The sequence below is a fragment of the Monodelphis domestica genome, chromosome 8 (genome assembly GCF_027887165.1).
Source record: "Monodelphis domestica isolate mMonDom1 chromosome 8, mMonDom1.pri, whole genome shotgun sequence".
Taxonomy (NCBI): domain Eukaryota; kingdom Metazoa; phylum Chordata; class Mammalia; order Didelphimorphia; family Didelphidae; genus Monodelphis; species Monodelphis domestica.
In genome coordinates this window covers 192,016,588-192,041,890 of record NC_077234.1, presented here as the reverse complement: position 1 = coordinate 192,041,890, position 25,303 = coordinate 192,016,588, and the positions used below count along the sequence as shown (strand labels likewise).

At 35.7% G+C, this 25,303-nt stretch overlaps 1 protein-coding gene across 1 annotated transcript in view; it reads left to right on the top strand.

The window, feature by feature from the left end:
- Positions 1-25,303, top strand: part of LOC100019224 (pinopsin) — a 334,695-nt gene that overhangs the window by 41,334 nt on the left and 268,058 nt on the right. Inside the window, exon 4 of the mRNA XM_056807670.1 lies at positions 9,233-9,558. Coding sequence (XP_056663648.1) covers positions 9,233-9,558 — 326 coding nt within the window. The remainder of the gene's footprint in view (positions 1-9,232; positions 9,559-25,303) is intronic.

The following is a 25,303-nucleotide window of genomic DNA, read 5'->3' as shown; positions in this document are numbered from 1 at the left end:
GTGTAATGGACAGAACTTTGGTCTTAGCGTCAGAAAGACCTGGATTTAAAGCCTGTCTCTGACATTTACTAGTTGTGAGACACTTAACCATGCCAAGCCTCAGTTTCACATCCTGAAAGTTGGGGACAATTACATCGTCCTCACAAGGTTGTTAAGGAAATCAAATGAGAAAATGTATGTAAATGTTCTTTGCAAATCTTAAAGTGCTTCATACAGATGTCATATAAGCCCATGAGAATGTGACATATTGATCAAGAAGTCCAAATTGGTTTGATTCTGCGTATGTCTGAAATGAGATGTGCCTTCTAAGGGAAAAAAGCAAAAACTAAGGATACAATACATGGACCTGCGTCCAAATATTCTTGAGGTTTTTATTCCAAACCATTTCAGCTTCTTTCTCCTTCCTTTCTTATCCTTCCTGCCTTAGCTATAGTTTAACAACCACTAATTGCTCAATGAGATGATTCTTCATAAAAGTAAAAAAAGGTAAAATCATCTAGGAATGCATTCTAATATAGGTATATATACATACCTATGCATGATATATATTGATATTTGTGCATATGCATGTATACATATATGTATACACACACGTGTGTATATTCCATTGTTGTAGTGCCACAAATCTTGTATTGAGTACTTTTGGACACTTGCAAATCAAAGGATTTGAATTGAGCTCCCATCTTTCTCATCTATTAGCTAAATGACTGTGATCAACTTCAATTTCCTAAGCATGTTTCTCCTCTGTAAAATGGTAAAAACAATATTTACTTGACTTTCTTCATAAGGCTGTTGTAAGGAAAGATTTGTAAACTCAGTGACTGTAAAATCAAGTGCAAGCTATGATTATTATTATAATTGATTTTTCTTATTGAAAAATCTCTTCTACCAAAACTGTAGGAAACTTTGAAACTTCTGCCTGGTTGCAAGTAGAAATCTTTAGTGTTTTTTTAAATTTTATTTTTATCATCATGCAAAACACACTTCCATATTGATCATTGTTGTAAGAGCACACTCATACATAACCAAAACCCCAACATAAAACAAAAAAATACACTTATGTGAAAGGTGACTCCCACAGCTCTTTCTCTGGAGGTGGAGGGCATTCCTCAGTATTGGCTTTCAGGATTGTCCCAGATCATTGCATTGCTCAGAGTAGCCAAGTTTTCACAGATAATCATCATCCAATATTGCTGTTGTTATGTACAAGGTTCACCCAGTTCTGCTTATTTCCTCTGCATCAGTTCCTGCAGATCTTTCCAGCCTTTTATGAAATATCTTGCTTATCATTTCTTATAGCACAAAGTTATTCCATTACCAACACGTACCACAATTCGTTCATCCATTCCCCAATGTATGGACATCCCCTCAATTCCCAATTCTTTGTCACTCCAAAAAGAGCTGTTATAATTATTTTTGTACAAGTAGGTCCTTTCCCCTGTTTTATTATCTCTTTGGGATACGGATCCAGTAGTGGTATGCACAGTTTTATAGCCTTTTGGGCGTAGTTCCAAGTTGTTCTTCAGCATGGTTGGATCAGTTCACAACTCCACTAACAATGCATTGATGTCCCAATTTTGCCACATCCCCTCCAACACTTACCATTTTCCTTTACTACATTGGCCAATCTAATGGGTGTGAAGTGGTATCTCAGCATTGTTTGAATTTGCATTTCTCTAATGAAGAGTGACTGAGAACTTTTTTTCATATGATTATTGACGGCTTTGATTTCTTCATCTGAAAATTGCTTGTTCATATCCTTTGACCATTTGTCAATTGGGGAATGGCTTGTATTCTTATAAAAAAGTTTTTAGTTTTACTGAATGAAACTTTGAGAAATAACATCAAAGAAAGAATGTAAGTTGAATAAGTTAATTGTAGGAATTACCAGGAGTATTTTATGGGCTTCAATGTGGAGGCTACTTTGTCACTAACTTCTGTGACTTATAGATCATATGGAATGTCTTATGCTTAGGATCAAATAGAATTCAATAGATTTTTAATTCTGAGATCTCAGAAAAGGTGCTTTTGTTTGTTGTTTAGTCATTTAAGTAGTGTCCCACTCTTCATAACCCCATTTAGGGTTTTCTTGGCAAAGATACTGGAATGGTTTGCCATTTCCTTCTCCAGCTTATTTTACAGATGAGGAAACTGAGACAAATAGGGTTACATGACTTGTCCAGGGTCACATAGATGGCAAGTGCCTGAGGCTAGTTTGGAACTCATGAAGTTGAATCATTCCAACTCTAGGCTAAGAGACTGTGGAGATCCTCCAGTCTAATCAGAGGAAGATGATAAGCTTCAGAGAAGTAAAATGACTTACCTAGCTAAGTGTTTTCAGAGCTTCTCACTACCAAGTCATGTCCTACCTAGATCTACCCCTCCCCCCCACATTATAACATAAATGAGAGCATATAATTTATACCTATTAAGCAAGTATCTTATCTTCTCTGAGGTTTAGTTTTCACATCTGTAAAATGAGGGAGTTAGATTAGATGATCTCTCAGTATCTTTCCAGCTCTAAATCAATAATCCTATGTCAATAACAGTAGAGATTATACTTTCTACTAAATAATAATAGCTGATATTTAATAAACACCTTATTAAATATCACCTACACCAAAGGTAGCTTATCAAGGTTCCTGGCACATAGTAGGTGCTTAATAAATACTTTTTCCCAGGGGTACCTGGGTGGCTCAGTGAATTGAGAGCCAGACCCAGAGATAGGAGGTCCTGGATTCAAAACTGATCTCAGATACTTCCCAGCTGTGTGACCCTAGGCAAACCACTTAATGCCCATTGCCTAGCTCTTATTGCTCTTCTGCAGTAGAACCAACACACAGTATTGATTCTAAGATGGAAGGTAAGGGTTAAAAAAATAAATACTTATTCTTTTCCAAGGACAATCAACTTACTTCTTAGCTGGAACACATTAATTAATCTAAGCATTCATTTATTAAAATTTTCTTTCAGAAATCTATGGGAAAATGGCACAAAATTCTAAAGAATGACCAAAATGCCCCTGGCATTAATTGGGATATGAGAGCATTAGGAGAATAAAGTTCTCCTTAGATTAACATAATGGGGTTCATGAGCTCTGAAAAGAAATGTGGAAGGAAATTGTTTTGTCTTCCCATGGAATCTTTTCTCCCTTTGTGGCATAAGGAGAGATCAGGATTTGAGAACAGACTTGCCTAACTTAGAAAGTATGTGCAGCAAAACTGAGCAACTTAATCAAGCTAACACACCTTTGGGTGTGATCAAGGGAGTGACATTAATTAACTCATAAAGACCAACATCAGCTCATTATAGAATGTTGGAGGTGGGGTCAGGTAGACCTGAGTTCAAATCTGACCTCAGATATTTTGTATATGTGTGCTTGGGCAAGTCACTTAATGTTACTTCATCTGTCTCCAGTTTTCTCATCTATAAAATGAGGACAATAATTGCTCCTACTTCTCAGAATTGTTGTGAAGATAAAATGAGATATTTCTAAAGTTCTTCGCAAACCTTAAAGCACCATATAAATGCTATTATTATTATTGTTATAAACAGAAGATACTTCATAGGTGTTTTTAATGATAATACCATTGAAACATAGACACTCATTTAAATTCAATTTAACGAGCATTTATTAAGCAATTTCTAATCGATGTGACTTAAGGTTAGTCCCTTAAGTTCTTTGGGCCTCTGTTTTCTCCTGTTAAATGAAGCAGTTGAATCTTCCAGGTACAGATTATCATCCAATGATATTCCAGGCACAGTGCTAGCTGGATCTTGGCAGGTTTATAACCCCTTAGAGGGGCTTACATTCTATTGGAGGGAAACGACATGGATGCAAATAAGGATAGGTAAAATATATGCCATGTGAGGACCTAGTAATTTTGGGGGAGAAGGAATCTTGTAGGACTTGGCTTGGACTGAACACTGAAGAAAGGAATTCTAAGCAGTGGATGTGAGGAGAAAGGGTAATGCCAACCATGTATGATATACAAAGGAACCACGGGAAATATGGAGGACCAGTTTCACTCTCAGAGGTGAATAATAGGAAGTAACTATATTTAAATATGTAATAAGTCTAGAAATGGATGTGTTAGATTGGGAAGCTCTGAAAACCAAACAGAGAAGTTTGGGTATCTTACAGGCAACTAGGAGCCATTGAGACTTCATCATCAGAGAAGCAAATTGGAAGTGTAAAGAATGTATTAGAGAAAGGTGGGATTTGAAGCAGGGAGATCAGAAATAAATAGTATTTATTTCTGTAGTACTTTGAGTTTTGCAAAGTCCTTCCTGAATACCTCACTTTGTTTTCACAATAACCCTGCAAGATAGGTGTTATTATTATTACCATCTTTCATATAAGGATATAAAGAAACTGAGGCAGACAGAGTTTAAGTGACTTGCCCAGGGTCACACAGCTGGGAAGTGTCTGAGACCAGATTTGCAATCAAAGACTTCTTAAAAAGTGAAATTGACCCAGTAGTGCTTTTTTATGAGGATCTTAACTCACTGGCAAAGAATGTTGCCTCCTTTGTGGAAATAATAGAAATGTTTGCCCAACTCCTTCTCTACCTCTATCCCTTTCTCCCTCACTCTCTCTGTCTCTCTCTGTCTCTGTCTCTCTGTCTCTCTGTCTCTGTCTCTCTCTTTCTCTTTCTCTGTCTCTCTGTCTCTGTCTCTGTCTCTGTCTCTGTCTGTCTGTATCTCTCTCTCTCTGTCTCTCTCTCTGTCTCAGTCTGTCTGTCTGTCTCTCTCATCCTTTTTCTATTCCCCATAACAATGCTAGTCAGTCTTTTTGCTGAACTTGAAAATAATGAATTTTTAAAGTAGAGTGGAAAACTATTTCCATGGGGATTTCCTTGCTGTCTCTCTTTAAAGGTATTTGTTTCCTTTCAAAGCATCTGGGGACTGATGGATACAGTTTTATGATGCTAAACCTAGATTTTAATAGATGAAGAATGTTACATCTGCTTCCTTCTCAATCTCCTTTGTGTTACTTGAATCCTTCAGGGATTTGTGTACACTAGTGTAACACCCACCGGTGCTCTGTTTTTGGTTTGAGCTTCTGCTATGTAAAGACACGGGCAGAAGGGAAACTGCTCCAGAAGACTTGTGGCAAGGAGGCAGCCCTGATATCTTGAAGGCCATGCCAGTGCATCTCAGATTCTGCCGGATTCCACAGAGGCTGGAGGGGCTTTGAATATAGGCTAGTAATGTTTTCTGTCTAAGGAATAGCTGGGCCAAGTTAAAGAGACTCATGAGAAGGTTGGCTGTAGTTCACTTGGCAAAGTTGCAGTGGGCTAGTGTTCAGGCTCATTGGAGAATAAAACCAAAATTATGAAACCACAGATCCTTGAAGTACGAAACAACTAGGAATAATATTTTGGATATTACTGGGTAGGTAGTAGACCAAGGGTGTGCAGATGGATCAGATAGTGATGACAAGTTCTGGCCAGTGGGGTGTGTGTGTGTGTGTGTGTGTGTGTGTGTGTGTGTGTGTGTGAATTGAGCCATGGAGACTACTATGCATATAAAACTCTGTGCTAGCACAAGTGCTAAAAACATAAATAAAACATAGTCCTACAACCTAGTATGAGGGATATGCCATATACTCTATATAAAGGATAGAGAAGTGGATTTGGAATCAGGAAGGCTGAAGTTCAAATCTTGCCACAGATACTTAATTATGTGACTCTGATGAAGTTACTTTTCTCCATTTTCTCATCTGTAAAATGGGACCAGCACCAAATAAGAGAACAGAGGCCAGTGTTTCAAAAATTTTAAAGGACTAGATAAATGCTAGGTGTTCTCATAATTCTGTATAACCATCCAGCAATTGTGACATATATAAGAGGACCACAAGAAAAGAATGAAAGTCAGACCTGAGTTAGGTCTGAGTAACAAGTTGCCTTGAAAATTCCAAAACAATCTGAACTCCAAGCCATGATGAAACTTATCATAACCGGAACATTAGTTATTTCTTGTTAGCAGTAAGAGTCAATAGAAGATTGAAGAACTAAAGTAGCGGATCTGGGTGCTTCAGTATTGTGCACACCTTTGTTGTCCCTTCCTTGGGTCCCTGGAAGCCAGCTAATCGAGGAGTACTTATTTATTGAACAAGTATTGTGTACATGGCACTGTGTGGGATGTAACAAAAATATGAAAAACTTTAAGAAAAGAGAAGGCAATCATATACTGGTGTATTGGAAAGTGCACAGCTTTAAGAGAGATGATGGAGGATGGCAACCTCTCCCTTTATATTGGTGATAGAAAAGACTCTGGGGAGAAACTGACATGAAAGGATCATGTTATCTCCATCATGTCCTCATCCACAGCTTTCTATAGTAGAGACTTTAAAGAACTTCCCTTTGGGCTGAGTCCAAGATTCTTTTTCTGGGTTGAGCTGAGTTACCATCTTCCCTTCTCAATGAGAGAGCTCTTTCACTGTGTACTTCCAGTATATCGGTATATCTTCTCTTATGTACCCTTTTATGATTTCTGTTTTACTATGATTCAGGTAAATGTGTTTATCAACTTAAAAAAAGGAAAAAAGAAAAGAAAAAGGTGATTGGGACTTGGAGTCAGAAGATGTGGCTTTAGACAAACCACTTCTCAGTTTCCCAATCTACAGAATGGGAATAAAAATTCAAATACCTCCCCTGAGAGCTGTGATGAGGAACAAAAATAAGATGATTCCTAGCTGTTTGACCCAGGGAAAGTTGCAACCCTGATTCTCTAGCCCTTACTACTCTTCTGTCTTAGAATTGTCACTAAGATGGAAAGTATTTAAATAAGCAAAACAAAACAATAAGACATGCATACATGCATATGCTTGTTTGATGTTGGGATGCTTTTACTCAGCTCCTTAATTCTCTTCTGAGGAAGTGTTTAAATTTCCTTCATGAATTACTTTGTTTTATGTATTCTTATATGTTGTGTCCCCCATCAACCTATTTATGTACATGCTGTTTCCCTTTTTAGAAAATAACTTCTTTGAAGGTAGGGACTATTTTGTCTTTATCGTTGCATCTCTAGCTCCAAGCATAATGCCTGGCACATAGTTATTACTCATCCTTCGTTTCAAAGAGGACCAGTGATATCATGGGATGATGTCTTGACTTGTGTGTGAATTGGATTTGTCAGGCAGAAGTATACAAAGTTGTCAGCGTCACTCTCTTCCAAAATCATTGATATCCAGTGGCAAGACAAAAGTCAGGATGACTGATGATAGCCTGGGATGCAATGGGTGACATTGACATCTTTAATTTGTTTGACCAAGTTCTAAGTGATCCACAGAGTCTGCTTCAGCCATCTCCATGGCTTCATAGAATAAATTATTCTCTAGCAATATTGTGGGATGATCAACTGTGAAAGACTGGGCTACTCCTAGCAATACAAATATCCAGGACAATTTGGAAACATTTGTGACAAAGAATACTTTCCACCTCCAATGAAAGAACTGCTGAAGTCAGAATACAGATCAAAGCACATACTAGCATGATGTTTCTAATTTAACTCGGGTCAATCTCAGCCAGGCCATGGCTTGACAGGTGGCAAAGAGGAGTAGAGAATCTGGCTCTTTATAAAGTCCAATTTGCAACAGGGTCATTTGTTTGAGAAAAAAAGGATAATGAAAGAGACCAATTATTTAAAGTGATTGTACCAGGTGCTAATCATCTTTTGATTTGAGTTTGATGTGACCTGATATCCATCAAAGAATTATTTAGTGCTTAAGGATATTGCTTGATTTATTAAGTCATTCCATGACAATAAAGGACTAAGGGTTTTTCCAGTACCTGTGGCTTGAAATCTTGTATATCAAAGTCTGAATCCCAGAGAAAGAGCCAAACTATGTATCACATTTTTGTAATTTAGTCATAAAAAGTAAAACTGAAATGACTCATTCCAAAATATGTAATCATGAATCTTTAACACAATTTTCTAACTACAGAAAAGAAAAAATGATTTTCTTTACACAAAAGAGAATTTATATATTATGAGTAAGAGATAACACTATTGATTGCCAATAACACTCTTATCTGAGTATTAACTTTCAGCTCTGCTGAATTGATTGTTTTGAAATTCACTTGGGCAAAATATTCTTAAAATCTCCTTGAAACAGCAATATTGAGAAACATTGAGTATGGAATTATAATAAAAACGAGTCTAGGATATTTCTGTCAGAAAAACAATAAAGTAGCTGGGAATGAATAGAAGGCAAAATAAAGTCTAAGCAAATGACATAATATTTATAAAAATAGATTTGTCTAGAGCTGAATTTTTTTTTCAAATTTGGACAATGTATTTAATTAATTAATTTAGAATATTTTCCCATGATTACAAGATTTATGTTATTTCCCTCCCTCCATCCCCCTCCCATAGCCAACACACAATTCCACTGGATTTTACATGTGTCATTCATTGATCAAGACCTATTTCCATATTATTGATAATTGTACTAGGGTGATCATTTAGAGTCTATATCCCTAATCATATCCCTATCAATTCATATGATCAAGCAGTTGTTTTTCTTCTATATTTATATTCCCACAATTCTTCCTCTGAATGTGGATAGCATTCTTTTAGAGCTTAAATGTTAATTACATTTCAGAGTGGCATGGTAGTTCCTTTCTTTCATGTTGTTTCTCTGCCATCTTGGGCCAACTTCATGTTGAATCCTATACTTGCTTCTAGGCTTTACTCAACAACTGCAATCTAAGTTGAGTTCCAATAACTCATTAATCAGTTCCTTAAGGGATATAGAAAGGGCTATCCTCACAAGAGCCCTGTGTGGTTGGTTGGAGTTAGGACAATCTAAATTTAAATGCCACGTCTAACATGTGGTTATGTAGGAACTGGCCTTGGGCTGGTCATTTAAGTGTTTAGTGATCCAGGCAACTCTAAAATTGGAAAATTTGCAAACATGTTGTTGAACCACCAGGGTAGGCTTCTTCACCATGAGTTCCCTAATTTAGATGAAATAATAAATCTCAATATTCTCTCCATCTTGGTGTCCCTCTCTCTTATTTTTCCCATTTACCTACTCATCATTCTTGCCCTAACCAATTTGTAGTTGTGGGGAGGATGCAGGGAAGGGGGAAGTCAGTGCCTGTAAAAGTCAGAATACACACACACACACACACACACACACACACACACACACACACACACACACACAAATGATTGTTACATTATATTGTATTTAACTAAACCTTGGAATGATTGGTTGCAGGTATTGTGTCTCTAATTTCCTTGGCCATCCTGTCCTATGAGCGCTATAGGACTCTCACCCTTTGCCCGGGACAAGGGGCGGACTATCAGAAGGCACTGTTGGCTGTTGCTGGATCATGGCTGTATTCTTTGGTTTGGACTGTACCACCTCTGATTGGTTGGAGCAGTTATGGAACTGAGGGAGCAGGGACAAGCTGTTCAGTGCACTGGACCTCAAAATCAGTTGAATCGGTGTCCTACATCATGTGTCTCTTCATCTTCTGCCTGGTCATCCCCATCTTGGTTATGGTCTATTTCTATGGACGACTTCTGTATGCAGTCAAGCAGGTGAGTCATCCTTCACCTCAGCCTACTCTAGATGAGGGAGATACTTTTAGTCTTATTTGTGAATTACAGTTTTCAAAGTAGATTAATATTTTTATTATATATAATCTCAAATACCAGTAAAACCAATAAACTATATATTTATAGCTATTTCAGTTTTAAAATTAATTTCTACAATAGAAATTACACATTTTGTCTATGAGACCATATTTATTATTCCCCTACATTGTCTTCTGTCCTCTTTCTTATATCTGTTTTTGCTTCAATTTTTCCTTTTTTATATTTGTTAAGTATAGACTGCTATAGTTCTTTCTTTATTTCATGATAATTCATTTATACAAATTCTTTCATGTTTCTCATGCTTAGAATTAACATAGTAATAATTCACTACAATGTTATCAAATAATTTAATCATTTGCCCATTTTGTATATTTAGAGTTTTTTTGAGTTCTTTTCAATTACAGATGTTGCTGTATGTATCCTTTTGAAGAGCTATCTCTATTTTTTCTTTATTATAACATTAAGGATGCATTCCTAATAATAGGATTAAAGGAATCAAAGAATTTGATTATTTTTGTGACTCTTCATGTGATAGATTGTCTTCCAAAAAATCCCCACATGTGATCCATGAGAGTATTTGTTTCTCCACAACCATTCCAAACATTGCATTTTGTCATTTTTTAGTTGTTGGTTAGTTTATCAAACATACATATATTCTACCCATAACCAAACCTTTTGATCTTATGCAAAGGAGGTTGATGTGTATTTGACCCCTGTTACCCAATGATTCTTTAAAGCTAAGCCATTGTTTCTCTTTTTTTTTTAACATATATTTCTACCTGATTCCTTAAATACATGAGAAGAGAGGTGAGGAAAAAGGTCCTCAGAGAGAATACAGAGTCATCTCAAATAATATGATCATAAGGGGAGCAGAGTGATCACTAGGATTGGGTTTCTTAGTCCTTTTTCCCCGTATGGCCTCAAATTTAATGAGACCAAAGAGGCCAATTGATCTGGAAGTGAAATTCTGAAATTGTGATTTCTTTGGAATAAAGAACTCGTGGTATGAAAGATTCCTCCACTGAGGTAGATCATCAATGCATTTTTAAAGGAATTTTCCCATGATTACATAGCTAGAAACTTTCATATGTGACACTGGAGCCCAGACCTGAGGGTATTTACAGAGTAAAAAAGCTTGGATGTCCTATTCTAATATTTATTATAAATTAGTTTAAAACTAGATGAAAGAATAATAATGAGGAAAAATATTCCATGTAATTGAAACAATTAATTCCTAAGATTCTTCAGCTAGTTATAAGAAAAATGGCCAATAGATATTAGAAATGATAACTCTGAATATAATAACTTTATACAGAATTATAAAAGATTGAAAGTGAAGTCATTCCAAAGGCATTTAAATGATGAAAATGGAAGTTCAGTAAAATGGAAAAGATCTTCAAATATTTTTATAACTATTTTAATCGTCAATAATAATAGAAGCATACATTGTACAAAACAGAGGAGATAGAATAGAATGCAAATAGGTAAACATGCAAAATTAGAGCCAAAATACACAGAGAAGATTTATGTATGTCTTATGTGAGCATTGCATTATCAATTTGTAGGTCATACAAATGAGACTTTTAAAGATTTGAGAAAAAAAAATCTCAGATCTCATTAATATCGAAAAAAAGGTGATAATCACAGTTGATAACTATTGACCAATATGCCTGCTTTCTCATTTATTCTCAAGTTTTATTAGAATCATTTATATATGCATCAGGGATATCCTAAATGATGGTACTGTTTGACAGTTATAAGCAATATTATTTAAAGAACTCTGTCTTTTGGAAATAGAAAGATATTAATAATATAAGATTCTACTCTGCTTGGTTTTTAAAATTTTTTAAATTTTAACGTTATTTGGTCAATTTTGAGCATTATTCCTTAGTTACAAAAATCATTTTCTATTCCTCCCTGCCTTACCCCCATCCCTCCCATAGCAGACGTGCAATTCCACTGGGTATTATATGTGTCCTTGATCAGAACCCATTTCCATGTTGTTGTTTGCACTAGGATGTTCATTTAGAGTCTACATCCCCAACCATATCCCCCTCGATCTGTGTAATCTAGTAGTTGTTTTTCTTCGGTGTTTCTACTCCCACAGTTTTTCCTCTGAATGTGAATAGTGTTTTTTCTCATAGATTCCTACAAGTTGTTCAGGATCACTGCGTTGCCACTAAAGGAGAAGTCCATTACATTTTATTTTACCACAGTGTATATCAGTCTCTGTGTACAATGTTCTCCTGGTTCTGCTCCTTTTGCTCTGCATCACCTCCTGGAGGTTGTTCCAGTTCCCATGGAATTCTTCCACTTTATTATTCCTTTGTGCACGATAGTATTACAACACCAACATATACCACAATTTGTTCAGCCATTCCCCAATTGAAGGGCATCCCCTCATTTTCCATTTTTTTGCCACCACAAAGAGTGCAGCTATGAATATTTTTGTATAAGTCTTTTTCCTTATTATCTCTTTGGGGTACAAACTCAGCAGTGCTATGGCTGGATCAAAGGGCAGACAGACTTTTAGCACCCTTTGGGCATAGTTCCAAATTGCCCTCCAGAATGGTTGGATTAATTCACAACTCCACCAGCAGTGAATTAGTGTCCCTACTTTGCCACATCCCTTCCAGCATTCATTACTTTCCTTTGCAATCATGTTAGCAATCTGTTAGGTGTGAGGTGATACCTCAGAGTTGTTTTGATTTGCATCTCTCTAATCATAAGAGATTTAGAACACTCTTTCATGTGTTTATTAATAGTTTTGATTTCTTTGACTGAAAATTGCCTATTCATGTCCCTTGCCCATTTTTCAATTGGAGAATGGCTTGATTTTTTGTACAATTGATTTAGCTCTTTTTAAATTTGAGTAATTAGACCTTTGTCAGAGGTTTTTGTTAGGAAGATTGTTTCCCAGTTTGTTATTTACCTTCTGATTTTGGTTTCATTGGTTTTGTTTGTACAAAAACTTTTTAATTTGATGTAATCAAAATTACTTATTTTACATTTTGTGACTCTTTCTAAGTCTTGCTTGGTTTTAAAACCTTCCCTTCCCAAAGGTCTGACATGTATACTTTCCTGTGTTCACCTAATTTACTTAGAGTTTCCTTCTTTATGTTTAAGTCACTCACCCATTTTGAGTTTATCTTGGTGTAGGGTGTGAGATGTTGATCAAAACCTAATCTCTCCCATACTATCTTCCAAATTTCCCAGAAGTTTTTATCAAATAGTGGATTTTTGTCCCAAAAGCTGGGATCTTTGGTCTTGTCATATACTGTCTTGCTGAGGTTACTTACCCCAAATCTATTCCACTGATCCTCCTTTTTGTCTCTTAGACGGTACCAAATTGTTCTGATGACCACTCCTTTATAGTATAGTTTGAGATCTGGTACTTCAAGGCCACCTTTCGTTGCATTTTTTTTTTCATTATTTCTCTGGATATCCCTGATCTTTTGTTCTTCCAAATGAACTTTGTTATGTTTTTTTCTAATTCAATAAGAAAGTTTTTTGGAAGTTCGAAGGGTATGGCACTAAATAAATAGATAAGTTTGGGTAGGATGGTCATTTTTATTATGTTAGCTCATCCTACCCATGAGCAGTGAATGTTTTACCAATTGCTCAGATCTAGTTTTAGTTGTGGTGAAAGTTTTTTGTAGTTGTGTTTATAAAGTTCCTGTGTTTGTCTCAACAGATAGATTCCTAAGTATTTTATATTGTCTAGGGTGATTTTAAATGGAATTTCTCTTTCTAATTCTTGCTGCTGAAATGGGTTGGAGATATATAGAAATGTTGATGACTTATGCAGGGTTATTTTGTATCCTGCAACTTTACTAAAGTTGTTGATTATTTCAACTAGCTTTTTGGTTGATTCCCTAGGATTCTTTAAGTAGACCATCATGTCATCTACAAAGTGTGATAACTTGGTCTCCTCATTGCCAATTGTAATACCTTCAATTTCTTTTTCTTCTCTACTTGCTACTGCTAGTGTTTCTAGTACAATGTTAAATAATAGAGGTGATAATGGGCATCCTTGTTTTACTCCTAATCTTATTGGTAATGCATCTAGTTTATTCCCATTGCAGATGATATTGACTGATGGTTTTAGGTAGATACTGTTTATTATTTTTAAGAAAGACCTTTCTATTCCTATACTTTCTAGTGTTTTCAATAGGAATGAGAGTTGTATTTTGTCAAAGGCTTTTTCTGCATCTATTGAGATAATCATGTGATTTTTGTTGGTTTGCTTGTTGATATGGTCAATTATGTGACCGCAAAAATGTGGGTTTCAAGACTGTGAATTGCCAAAACTGTAAAGATAATTTTTAGTGTCTTGATTTTATATAAAAAAATAAGTGATCACCATAGGAAAAATTCCCAAATATGAAAATACCCAAGTCAGCTGGGTTTTATGGAGATTTTAATTAATATAAATGAAGGAATTAAGGAAAGGGAGAGAGAAAGAATTAGAGAAAATAGTATGAAGGGCCTAGGCCATTTGGCCTAGGCCTGAGCCTTAAGAGAGACTAGTCAGTATTTAATCACTCACCACAAGATCGTCCTAAAGCAAAACTCCAGTTCTTCACTGAAATCCTCAACTACTGAACTGAGTTCAGAGACCAGCTCCTCCAAACTAACTCTAAACTCCCCCTAAATTCAGAGAGCCAGCTCCCTTTGAAGAGAAATTTCCCTTATGTCACCTCCCCTAAATGTTCATATCTATCAATCACAGTAGATGTTTTCCCCAGGACTGACCATTTTTAGTTCATATCTTCTTTTGTTATCACCTTCTATGAGTAGACTAAAACTTCACATCTCTTGCCTTTTGTAAGTTGCTTGACCTTTTTAGTGATTAATTTAACCTTTATAGGTACTTAGCACCCTTTTTTATTAGATCTAAAAATAGACCTAGCTTAGGGTTTTTGCTTCACTATAAGTATGAGTTGGAGAGTTTTCATTGTTCAATAAGGAATTTTACAACTTTATCTTCCCCTAAGGCACTGTCTGAGCAGGGTGGAGTAATTTTATAGTTCCCAATACATTCCTGATCAAGTTCCTCCATTTGTTACAATAAGGGAATAGCTGAACCAAATCTTCTAAGGTAGAGTCTGAGCAGTTTTTAAGATTCACAATTATGTGGATGGTTTTCCTGATATTGAACCATCCTTGCATTACTGGTATAAATCCCACCTGATTATTGTGAATAACCCTCCTGATCACTTGCTGGAGTCTTTTTGCTAGTATCCTATTAAAATTTTTGCATCCATGTTCATTAAGGAGATTGGTCTGTAGTTTTCTTTCTCTGTTTTTGACCTTCCTGGCTTTGGAATCAGTACCATATTTGTGTCATAAAAGGGATGTGGTAGAACTCCCTCTTTGCTTATTATGTCAAATAGTTTGTATAGTATTAGGATTAGCTGTTCTTTGAATGTTTGATAGAATTCAGTTGTGAATCCATCAGGCCCTGGGAATTTTTTCTTAGGAAGTTCTTTGATGGCCTGTTCAATTTCTTTTTCTGATATGGGGTTATTTAAGAATTCTATTTCTTCTTCTGTTAATCTAGGCAATTTATATTTTTGTAAATATTCATCCATAACACCTAGATTGGCATATTTATTGCCATATAATTGGGCAAAATAGTTTTTAATGATTACCTTAATTTCCTCTTCATTGGAGGTGAGTTCTCCATTTTCATCTATGATAGTGTTAATTTGCTTTTCTTCTTTCCTTTTTTTTATTAGATTGAGTAGTACTTTGTCTATTTTATTTGTTTTTTCAAAATACCAGCTTCTAGTCTTTTTTATTAGTTCAATAATTCTATCACTTTCAATTTTATTGATTTCTCCCTTAATTTTTAGAATCTCTAATTTGGTTTTCTTCTGGGGCTTTTTAACTTGTTCGCTTTCAAGTTTTTTGATTTACATGTCCAATTCATTGACCTCTGCCCTCCTTAATTTGTTCATATATGAACTCAAGGATATAAATTTTCCCCTGAGTACTGCTTTGGCTGCATCCCATAGAGTTTGAAAGAATGTCTCATCATTGTTATTTTCTTCAATGATATTATTGTTTCAATTATTTCTTCCCTAACTATCTGATTTTGGAGAATCATATTATTTAATTTCCAGTTAATTTTTGATTTGGCTCTCCATGTACCCTTACTGATCATTATTTTTATTGCCTTATGACCTGAAAAGGTTGCATTAATTATTTCTGCTTTTCTGCATTTGTATGCCATGTTTTCATGACCTAGTATGTGGTCAATCTTTGTGAATGTACCATAAGCTGCTGAAAGAAGGTGTATTCCTTTTTGTCCCTATTTATTTTTCTCCATATATCTATTAGCTCTATGTTTTCTAAGATTTCATTCACCTCTTTTACATCTTTCTCATTTATTTTTTTATTTGATTTATCTAAATTTGATAGTAGTAGGTTCAGGTCTCCCATTAATATAGTTTTACTATCTATTTCCTCCTTCAGTTCTACTAGTTTCTCCTTTAGAAATTTGGATGCTATACCATTTGGTGCATATATGTTGATTAGTGATATTTCCTCATTGTCTATACTCCCTTTTATCAGGATGTATTTACCTTCCCTATCCCTTTTAATCAGGTCTATTTTTACTTTGGCTTTATCAGATATCATGATTGCAACTCCTGCCTTCTTTCTATCAGTTGAGACCCAATAGGTCTTGCTCCAACCTTTAATTCTGAACTTGTGAGTATCTACCCTCCTCAGGTGTGTTTCTTGTAGACAACATATGGTAGGATTTTGGATTCTAATCCACTCTCCTATTCATCTACGTTTTATGGGTGAGTTCATCCCATTCACATTCAAAGTTATGATTGTTACTTGTGAATTCCCTAGAACTTTGATATCCTCTCCTAGTTCTGTCCTTTCTTCTTTTGCTATAGCCTTTTAAACCAGTGGTTTAGTTTTAATCATTCCCCCTAATTCCCTCCCTTGATATGCTTCCCTTTCTGGCCCCTCCCTTTTTGTTCCCTTCTTGTGTTTTTTAAATTTTTTTTATTTAGGGTGTGTTAAGTTCCCTCCCCCTCTCCTTCCCTCCCTTTTTGTACTCCCTCCCCCCTGACCCCTTTAGTTTTCCCTTCTCACTTACCCTGTATTATAAGATAGAATTTAAGATTCCAATGGATCTAGATGCTCTTCCCTCGCAGAAATGATTTCACTGAGAGTAAGGTTTAAGTATTACCTATTAGCACTTTCTTCCTCTCCTTCTTATAAGAGTATTATCCTCCTCCTCTTACCATGTGTATCTTTGTGTGAAAAAGATTATCCTCTTTATTTTATTTCTTCAAGTATCTCTTGGTACCATCTTTGATTCCCCCCATCCTTTTTCTTTTTTTAATATCATCTTATAGCCTTTAATGCCACAATCTTTTCCTATGAGTGATTCTTGTAATTACTATAATACTATAATAATGAATATAATTTTGACAGTTACAAATAACATTTCCCCATATATTAATATATATATGTGTATATATATATATATATATATATATATATATATATATATATATATATAATTTGATCTAATTGTAGCCCTTAAAGAAGAGAGTTTGAATAAAAAATTTTTTCTTTTTTCCCTCTCTTTTTTACCTCTCCATGTTTCTCTTGATCTTTGTGTTTGGATATCAAAATTTCCACTTAGTTCTGGTCTTTTATTTACAAATACTTGGAAGTCTTCTATTTTGTTGTGTGCCCATACTTTTGACTAATTATATAAGCATATAATTTTAAAATGACTAAGTATATAGTCAGTTTTGATGGATAGGTGATTCTTGGTAGAAGGCCCAGTTCTTTTGCCTTTCTGAATATCATGTTCCAGGACTTGCGGTCCTTTAGCGTGGAAGCTGCCAGGTCTTGTATGATACTGATTGGTGCTCCTTGGTATCTGAATTATCTCTTTTTGGATTCTTATAGAATTTTCACGTTAGCTTGAAATCTCTGGAATTTGGCAATTAAATTCCTGGGAGTTGTCTTTTGGGGGTTTAGTGTAGAGGGGGTTCTATGAATTCTTTCAATGTCTATTTTGTCCCTTTGTTCAAGAACATCAGGGATGATTTCTTGTAGTATAATGTCAAGATTTATGTTTATTTCTGGATTTTCAGGTAGACCAATGATTCTCAAATTGTCTCATCGTGACCTGATCTGTCACCTTGTCAGTGTGATATTTTATGTTTTCTTCTATTTTGTCAGTCCTTTGACTTTGCTTTATTAATTCTTGCTGTTGCATTGCAAGATCATTGCTTTCCAGTCACTCAATTCTGGTCTTTAAGACCTGGTTTTCTGTTATAATCTTTTGGTTTTCTGCTTTAATCTTTTGATTTTCTGTTATAATTTTTTGATTTTCTCTTTGAATTATTTTCCACTTTTCTTGCCAGAAGGCTTCCATCTTTTTTATAAGCTCCAATTTAAATTCTTCCAGAACTTGTGGACAATTTCCATTCTTTGGAAGGCTTTGGGCTTATTTGAATTTTCTCCTGTATTTCCTTTGCAGCCTGGGTTTTCCTCCAAAACAATTTTCAAGGGTCACTGCCTTTTTTTTTTGTTTTTCTTGGAGGGTGTTTGCCCCTAGACACAGTTTGCCATCACTGTGGAGGTTTTACCTTACCTTTTTAGTCAGAAATCTGAGTAAGCTGGGCAGATTCTCTGTGTATGGAGTTAAGGAGCAAGAGTTTTGCCTGAGGCAAGCTCTTGAATCTCCACAGCCCCTGCTGTTCCCCGCTCTTTTCTGTGCTGGAGTGCCCACAGTCTGGACTCCCCTGCCCATTGGGGTTTCAGGTGTAGCTGCTCTCAGGAGTAGGTCTTTGATGGTCTTAGTCAGCTCCTTGTCAGTCTTTTCACTTTGCTTTATTAATTCTTGCTGTTTTGCAAGATCATTGGTTCCCAGTTGCTCAATTCTGGTTCTTAAGGCCTGGTTTTCTATTATAATCTTTTGGTTTTCTGCTTTAGTATTTTGATTTTCTGCTATAATTTTTTTTGATTTTTCTATTTGAATTATTTCCCACTTTTCTTTCCAGAAGGCTTCCATCTTTTTGATAAGCTCTAATTAATATTAAAATTATTAAATTAATTAAATTAAATTAAAAATTAAAAAAATAAATTAAAAAGGACCTAGAGGTGCCCCTTGCTTGCTCTAGAGGTGCCCCTCACTCACTCACTAATTCTGGACCACACTGGCTCGGACTCTGGCTCCATAGGTGGGGTGGGGGAGGGTAGATCAGCTCACGTTTAGGTGGGAGCTTTTTAACCTCCTTAAAGTGTGGAAATGCCCAAATCCCATGTACCTTCAATGCTACTCCCTACTGTAGAGTCCCTCCATTCTTATGAAAACTTTTTTGGGGGGTCTTTTGAGGTAGTCTACATCGGTGGGTGCTGGGGAGGGGAAGCGTCCCATGTCTAGACCACTGTCATGTTTACCTGGAAGCTCTCTGCTTGTTTTTGATTATGAAAAAAAAATCATTTGATTTAGTAGAGTAAAATATATCCTTAAAATCAGTTTAAGTCAATATGCATTTATTAAATTGCTATTGTATGCCAGGTGATGTACTATTTATCGTCTCTTCTAATGAGAATCCTTACATATACATACACACACACACACACACACACACACACACACACACACACACACATATATATATATATATATATATATATACATATATATATATATATATATACAGCAGACTGAAGAGTCCTTGAAACATATAACAATGATTCTCTGGTTATAAACATCAAATGAGGCATGAAAAGAACAAGATGTATGGTTACTCCAGATGTTTGGCACTGTGTTGGAGGAGATCCAGCATAGGGTTCAACCTGATGGGAAATCCTCTTTGAATGGTAAGATCCTCCCCATTCTCCTATTTGAATATTGCATTGTGCTGAATGCACCAAAGTGCAGTAAATTTCCTATCTTCCTGGAAAAGATTTGAAACTTCTCATGAGTTTGGCCTGACCAGCCAGTTGAGGAAAGATTGCTCAGGCTATGACAGGCAGTTGTATGGATCACATATAGACCTTATTCATGACTATTTCACTGTTTCATCTGGGGTTAAACAGATAAGAATTTCACTTCATCATTCCTCTCCCATTTTAAAATGTGCAGTGGCTGCTTCTTCATTATCCACAATGAATTAAAATCAATGGAAATTATTTATTTCTACAAAAACCCATTTTATGAAGCTCCTTTACTTTTTCAGATGCTTAATGATCTCCTGAGGGAATAGAACTTTAAAGCAATGGAACTTTATCAGTAGACTTCACTCTGCCTTCAGGATGTAAATTTTCCCTGAACTAGAAATGTAGCTGAAAAAATTATAGATTACTCATTCATTATTTAGTTAAGAATTAAGCCTTTCTGTACTTCTTAAAACAAATGATCTCAATAAAAATTTAGTTTCACATGCCACTGATAGAGACTATTATTTCATAGGCAAAGAGCAGTCATGCAGACAATCTGGAAAGTGGTTATTATATGGTATTCTTTTTGTTGTCTTCTGGGAAGCTTTGGGCAGTTCAGCTTATTTAATGTTTCCTGACTTACAAGACTTTAATTAGAGCATGGCTAATGCATTTCAACTCTGAACTAGGAGGTGCTCTCTGGGTAACAGTTAGTGATAAATACAGGCTATGAAACTTAAAAAAAATTAAATCTTTTCCAAGCAATGTCAAATTAAAATAGGGATCCACTTTTCATTATTCTTTCCTCTGGAACATCCAGCTAATTATAAATATTCCTTCAGCTATTATTATCATCATTATTTTTTAGTTTTTAACTCAAGCCCTGTTACTACCTTACTGAAGAAAACCAGAAACTTTGGCAGAGTAAACAAACACTTTATTAGTGTTTTTCTTTTTTTAAACTCTTACCTTCTGTCTCTTAAAAGCAAAACAAATATTAGTTCCAAGGCAGAAAAGTGGTAAGGGTTAGACAATGGGAGTTAGGTGACTTGTGCAGGGTCACACAGCTAGGAAATTTTTATTAGCATTAATAGTGATATTTTTCTTCTTGTTTTGAAGAAGCATAATAAAGATCAAGAAATCAGTGCTTGAAGTAGACTAGAAATAGGAAATTAAAGTTGTCTTCTTGACTTTTAGATAGGACTCCTTGTTGCCAGTTGTATCAGATCCATAATTAGGTATTTTTCTTCATAAATCTGTCAGCCACAAACTTCTTGTGGATCATATCATTCCCATTACCTCTATCCTACATTGTCTGATTTCTTAGTGTCGTGCATCTGTTTGTGGTACATGGTCCAGATGGTGTAGAATATAATTTATCTCTTCCCCCAACGCCCCTGCAAATAGGCAAGCAGCTTTACATAAGGCCTTGAAGAAGAGGTTGTTTCTTCCATCATTGTTGTATTTCTTTAGCCAGTATTAAAAGCCCAAATTTTCAAGTGTGGCATGTGCTCCTACATCAGGGATGATAGATGTCTATAATTATGTGTATATACGTTTTCAAATTAAACTCTCATTAGCTGATCGTCTCAAGAACAAACAAAACATTCTGTCAGCTATTTTTAGAATCCAGACATGTAATGACTGGTGTTTCGTCATAATTGCCTTACCTAATGGAAAAAGATAAAACACAGAGATGGATTTGCTAAAGGGGAAACAGAAAGTCAGGAACCTGAATTCTCACTTAATGTACATCTACCTTTTCTTTCATGCTTTCTGATTGAGAATAGTTTACTGTAAACATTAAAAGAAACTATTGGCCAAATGCACAGAATAATTGTCCCAATTCAGTAATTTAGTGGCTGTACCTACAGCTTTAAAGTTCTAGCACCTTTGTAAAACTAGTGATTGAAAAAAATGCCACGATGACTCCGATTTTATAAGAGAAACGGTTTTTCCATTGTTTGTGTCTTTTTCTAAGAGGACCATTTGTGATTTATGCTGGCATACTTATAAACAGATGTGATCTTTCAAATTCTAATTTGAAATCAGACTCTACCACATTAGATCACAACTTCTCTTTGGTGTCTCCATGAAAAACCAGAGTGATAGCTTTAGTAGGTCTTTCTTTCTAGACCCTATTCTTCTCTCTGTCAAGGCATTCCATGCCTGGCTTCTTTCTGATTTAGCTTTTCAATTTAACAAAGATTTATCCAGTAACTGCTATGTGGTACTGTACCAGTCACTAGATTTGCTTATATAAAGGTAAGTGTAAGTTCACAGTAGTCAGGTCAATATAGAGGATAAGATGATGGGATTGCTGAGGTGCAAAAGGACTTAACAACCATCTAGTCCAACTCCTTTATTTTACATATGAAGACAGTATGGTTTATTATTCATGGTCATTTACATATTCACTAAAACATTTATTGAGTACCTACTATGTATGAGAGGAGCTGAACTGATTTGAGAAGAACTCATCAAAATGCATGTCAGATGTACAAATTGAGTAGAATTGAGGCATCTTGGGTGGGGGATGTAGCCAGGATAGGGAAAATACTGTCCAGATCTAGCTCTGGGGGAAAGAGGCACCACTATGGGGCTAAATCATGGTATTACCTGGTAAGAATGATTTTTATGTTTTCAAAGAGAAGAAAACTTCTAAAATTGCCCCTGTCCTTTTGCTCTTTCCTCCATAACTCCTTCCCACCAAAATAGAGAATGGGTATCCAAACTGTAACCCTGTGATGTGTGTGATGCTGCCTTACTCCAGACAGGAGAGGGAGGAAGCACTCCCACTAAGCTGCTAGGCAGAGGCAGATGGGTGATGTCCTCAGGTGTGGGGGAGAAGGGGAGGGGAGCTGCCTTCTTTGGCATGTGTGTCATAGGCTCACCAGTACAATTATAGGCAAACAAAAGAAACCTATACATTAGCTAGATCAGAACAAATCTCTCATTATATACTTGTGCTTCCTCATCAGTCAGCTTCCTTATTCTTACTCAACTTTTCAAACCATCCTTATTCCTCCTCTTTCCAGAGATACTGGTGACTTTAGGGGGGAATATTTCTGGTCCAGAGATGTGATGTTGAGAAATAAGCTCCTATCAGTGACACTTGAATGATATTCAGACAGTCTTACAGAGGATGCATCTGATTTATAACTGCTCATTCTCAACTATTCCCATCTACTCCCTTTTAGGGTGCTAGTCAAATATCTCTTTTGGACACTTTTCAGCTGATGGAAAGGAAATTGCTCTCTTGTGGTTATCTGTCTCAAATTAATCAGTGGGAAAGAAAAGAAATGCTCTGCTACGTAAGCTATAAAATGGCATTCAACACTTTAAACCTCTTCCCAAAAGTGAAAAATCAGTAAAAGAGACAAAAACAAAATTCTGCAGGCACAAAAGATAACTGGCTATATGACGAACTAGAAACATATTTATAATGACTGTATATGACATATATGTATAATAGTCTCAGTATTGCAGTCTTTTAAGAAGAAATTACAAAAAATAGAAAATATCAGATTGGTCTATTTTTATTAAAGAATCTTGTGTATGGGAGTTCTGTTTTCCTTAGAGTTATAGAAGACAAAGACAAATGTTTAGAGGAGCTCCTTATAATTAATATAAGTTTCTGTCAGCTCTGAAAAATGCATCCAAACCATCTATTGGATAGCTGTTGTAAGACTTTACACACACACACCTCCCATTTGTGCATTAAAATAATTTCAGGACATACAAAATGAAAATAATCGTATTCAACAACCTCTGATTGTAAACATCAATTAAAATGACATAAAACACAACAAAGGCATTCACCATTATCGTGGCGGAGTTCCAGCACAGAGTTTACATTTAATGGAGATTCTGTGTGGACGTTTGTAGATGACATTATGCTGAATCTATCAAGCATATTAAGTGTATTGTACAACTCCCTGAAAGAGATCTGTAGTCATTCAAAGGACATTGGCCTGATCATCTCTCTCCTCAGAAAAGAAAAAAATGGATGAAGACTGCTTATGGATGAATTTAAAACATGTATTTACACTGACCTCCATTGGGAATGCTCCTTCCGACAATGTAGATGGATAATGAATTTGACTCACAGGTGAATGACAAAGATGAAGTGGGCTGGATTGTAGTCAGGAAAATGCAAAACTCCTTTAATGACCCCAGGCTTCCTATGAAAGCAAAGTCCTATTTTTATTAAAGCTAGTATTTTATTGGTGTTGCTCTATGTTAAATAGACATGGAATACAAGTCTTAAGGAACTAGAAATCAATAAATGCAAAAAGCAATGACCAACAGAAAATTTTGAGCAGTTGTAGCATATATAGTAAGTAAACAGTGGAGAACTCTAAGAATAGGAAAAAACCTGTCACCACAGACTTTTATGAACACATATATACACACATATTTATGCATGTTTTTGTTCAGTCAGTCATTTTCAGTTGTGTGGGAGTCTTTGTGACCACACTTGGGGTTTTCTCGGCAAAGATATTGGAGTAGTTAGTCATTTCTTCCTCTTTACTATATATCCAGCTACAAATTCTCTCCTGAATTTCTATCCCATATTACCGACTGTCTATTGGGCTTTTCAAAGTGGGTGGCCCAGAGACATTTTAAACTCAGCATGTACAAAACTGAACTCACTCTCTTTCCTCTACAATCCATTCCTTTTTTTAAACTTCCCCATTTCCTTTGAAGCCACCATTGTACCTAATTCATATATGTGCCCGAATCCTGATTCATAACTTTTTCTTAAACTCTTGACTCTTTTTTTTATCCTGCCTTTTATACATTTGAATGCCAAGTACTTCTTTGTTTCTACCATCAGAAATTGCTCTTTCCTGAATTTTTCTCTCTACTCACATGGCCAACCACATTATATTGGGCCCTTTTTTTTGCCTCTCACCTTATTTATTGAAATTGCCTGCTAAATGAACTTCCTGCCTAAAGTCTTTCTCTGTTCTTGTCCATTCCCCACAAGAAGTCAAAGTGATTATCTTTAAGCACAGATTTGACCCTTACCACTTCCCTACTAGACAAACTCCAGGGGCTCCCTTCTGTCACTAGGATAAAATATAGATTCTTCTGTTTAACTTTTTTTTTCTTACTTTTAAATACCTTCCCTCTTTGGCCCCAACTTAAATTTTTAGCCTCATTGAGTATCATTCATCATTATACATTTGTTGATGCAACAATATGTGGTTTTCTCTATTCCTTACACACCCCAGCTTCAGCATCCATGTCTTTGGACTGGCTTGATGCCAAATGAAGAATACTTTTCAGTTTTGTTGACATTACTCCACTTTGAAATCTCCTCTAATTACTTTACTTTGATACTGTGGAGACTAACCATTCTGAGCAATTAGTATATCGTTCAGGGCCATCCCTGATAGTCCCTCTCCCTGAAAAGATCATAGAATATTAGAACTAGAGAGGATTTCAGCTATTATCTAATTTAGCCATCTGAGTTTATAGATAAAGAGATAGAAATTCAGAGAAGTGAAGAGACTTTCCCAGGATGGTGCAGTAATAGTGGCAATATCAGACTCCAAAACCAGGACTCTTGAGTCTTTTGACTCCAAGTCCATTACTCTTAACATCCACCATACTTTCTCCATAGAATTGTATTTCTGATTTCGCTCACATCCTTCTATTCAGTCTTTTCCCTCTCAGTTTGAGATTTGAAAATGACTAGTAAAAAAATTCATACTAATATGGTAAGAACCAATGAGGCTATAATTTT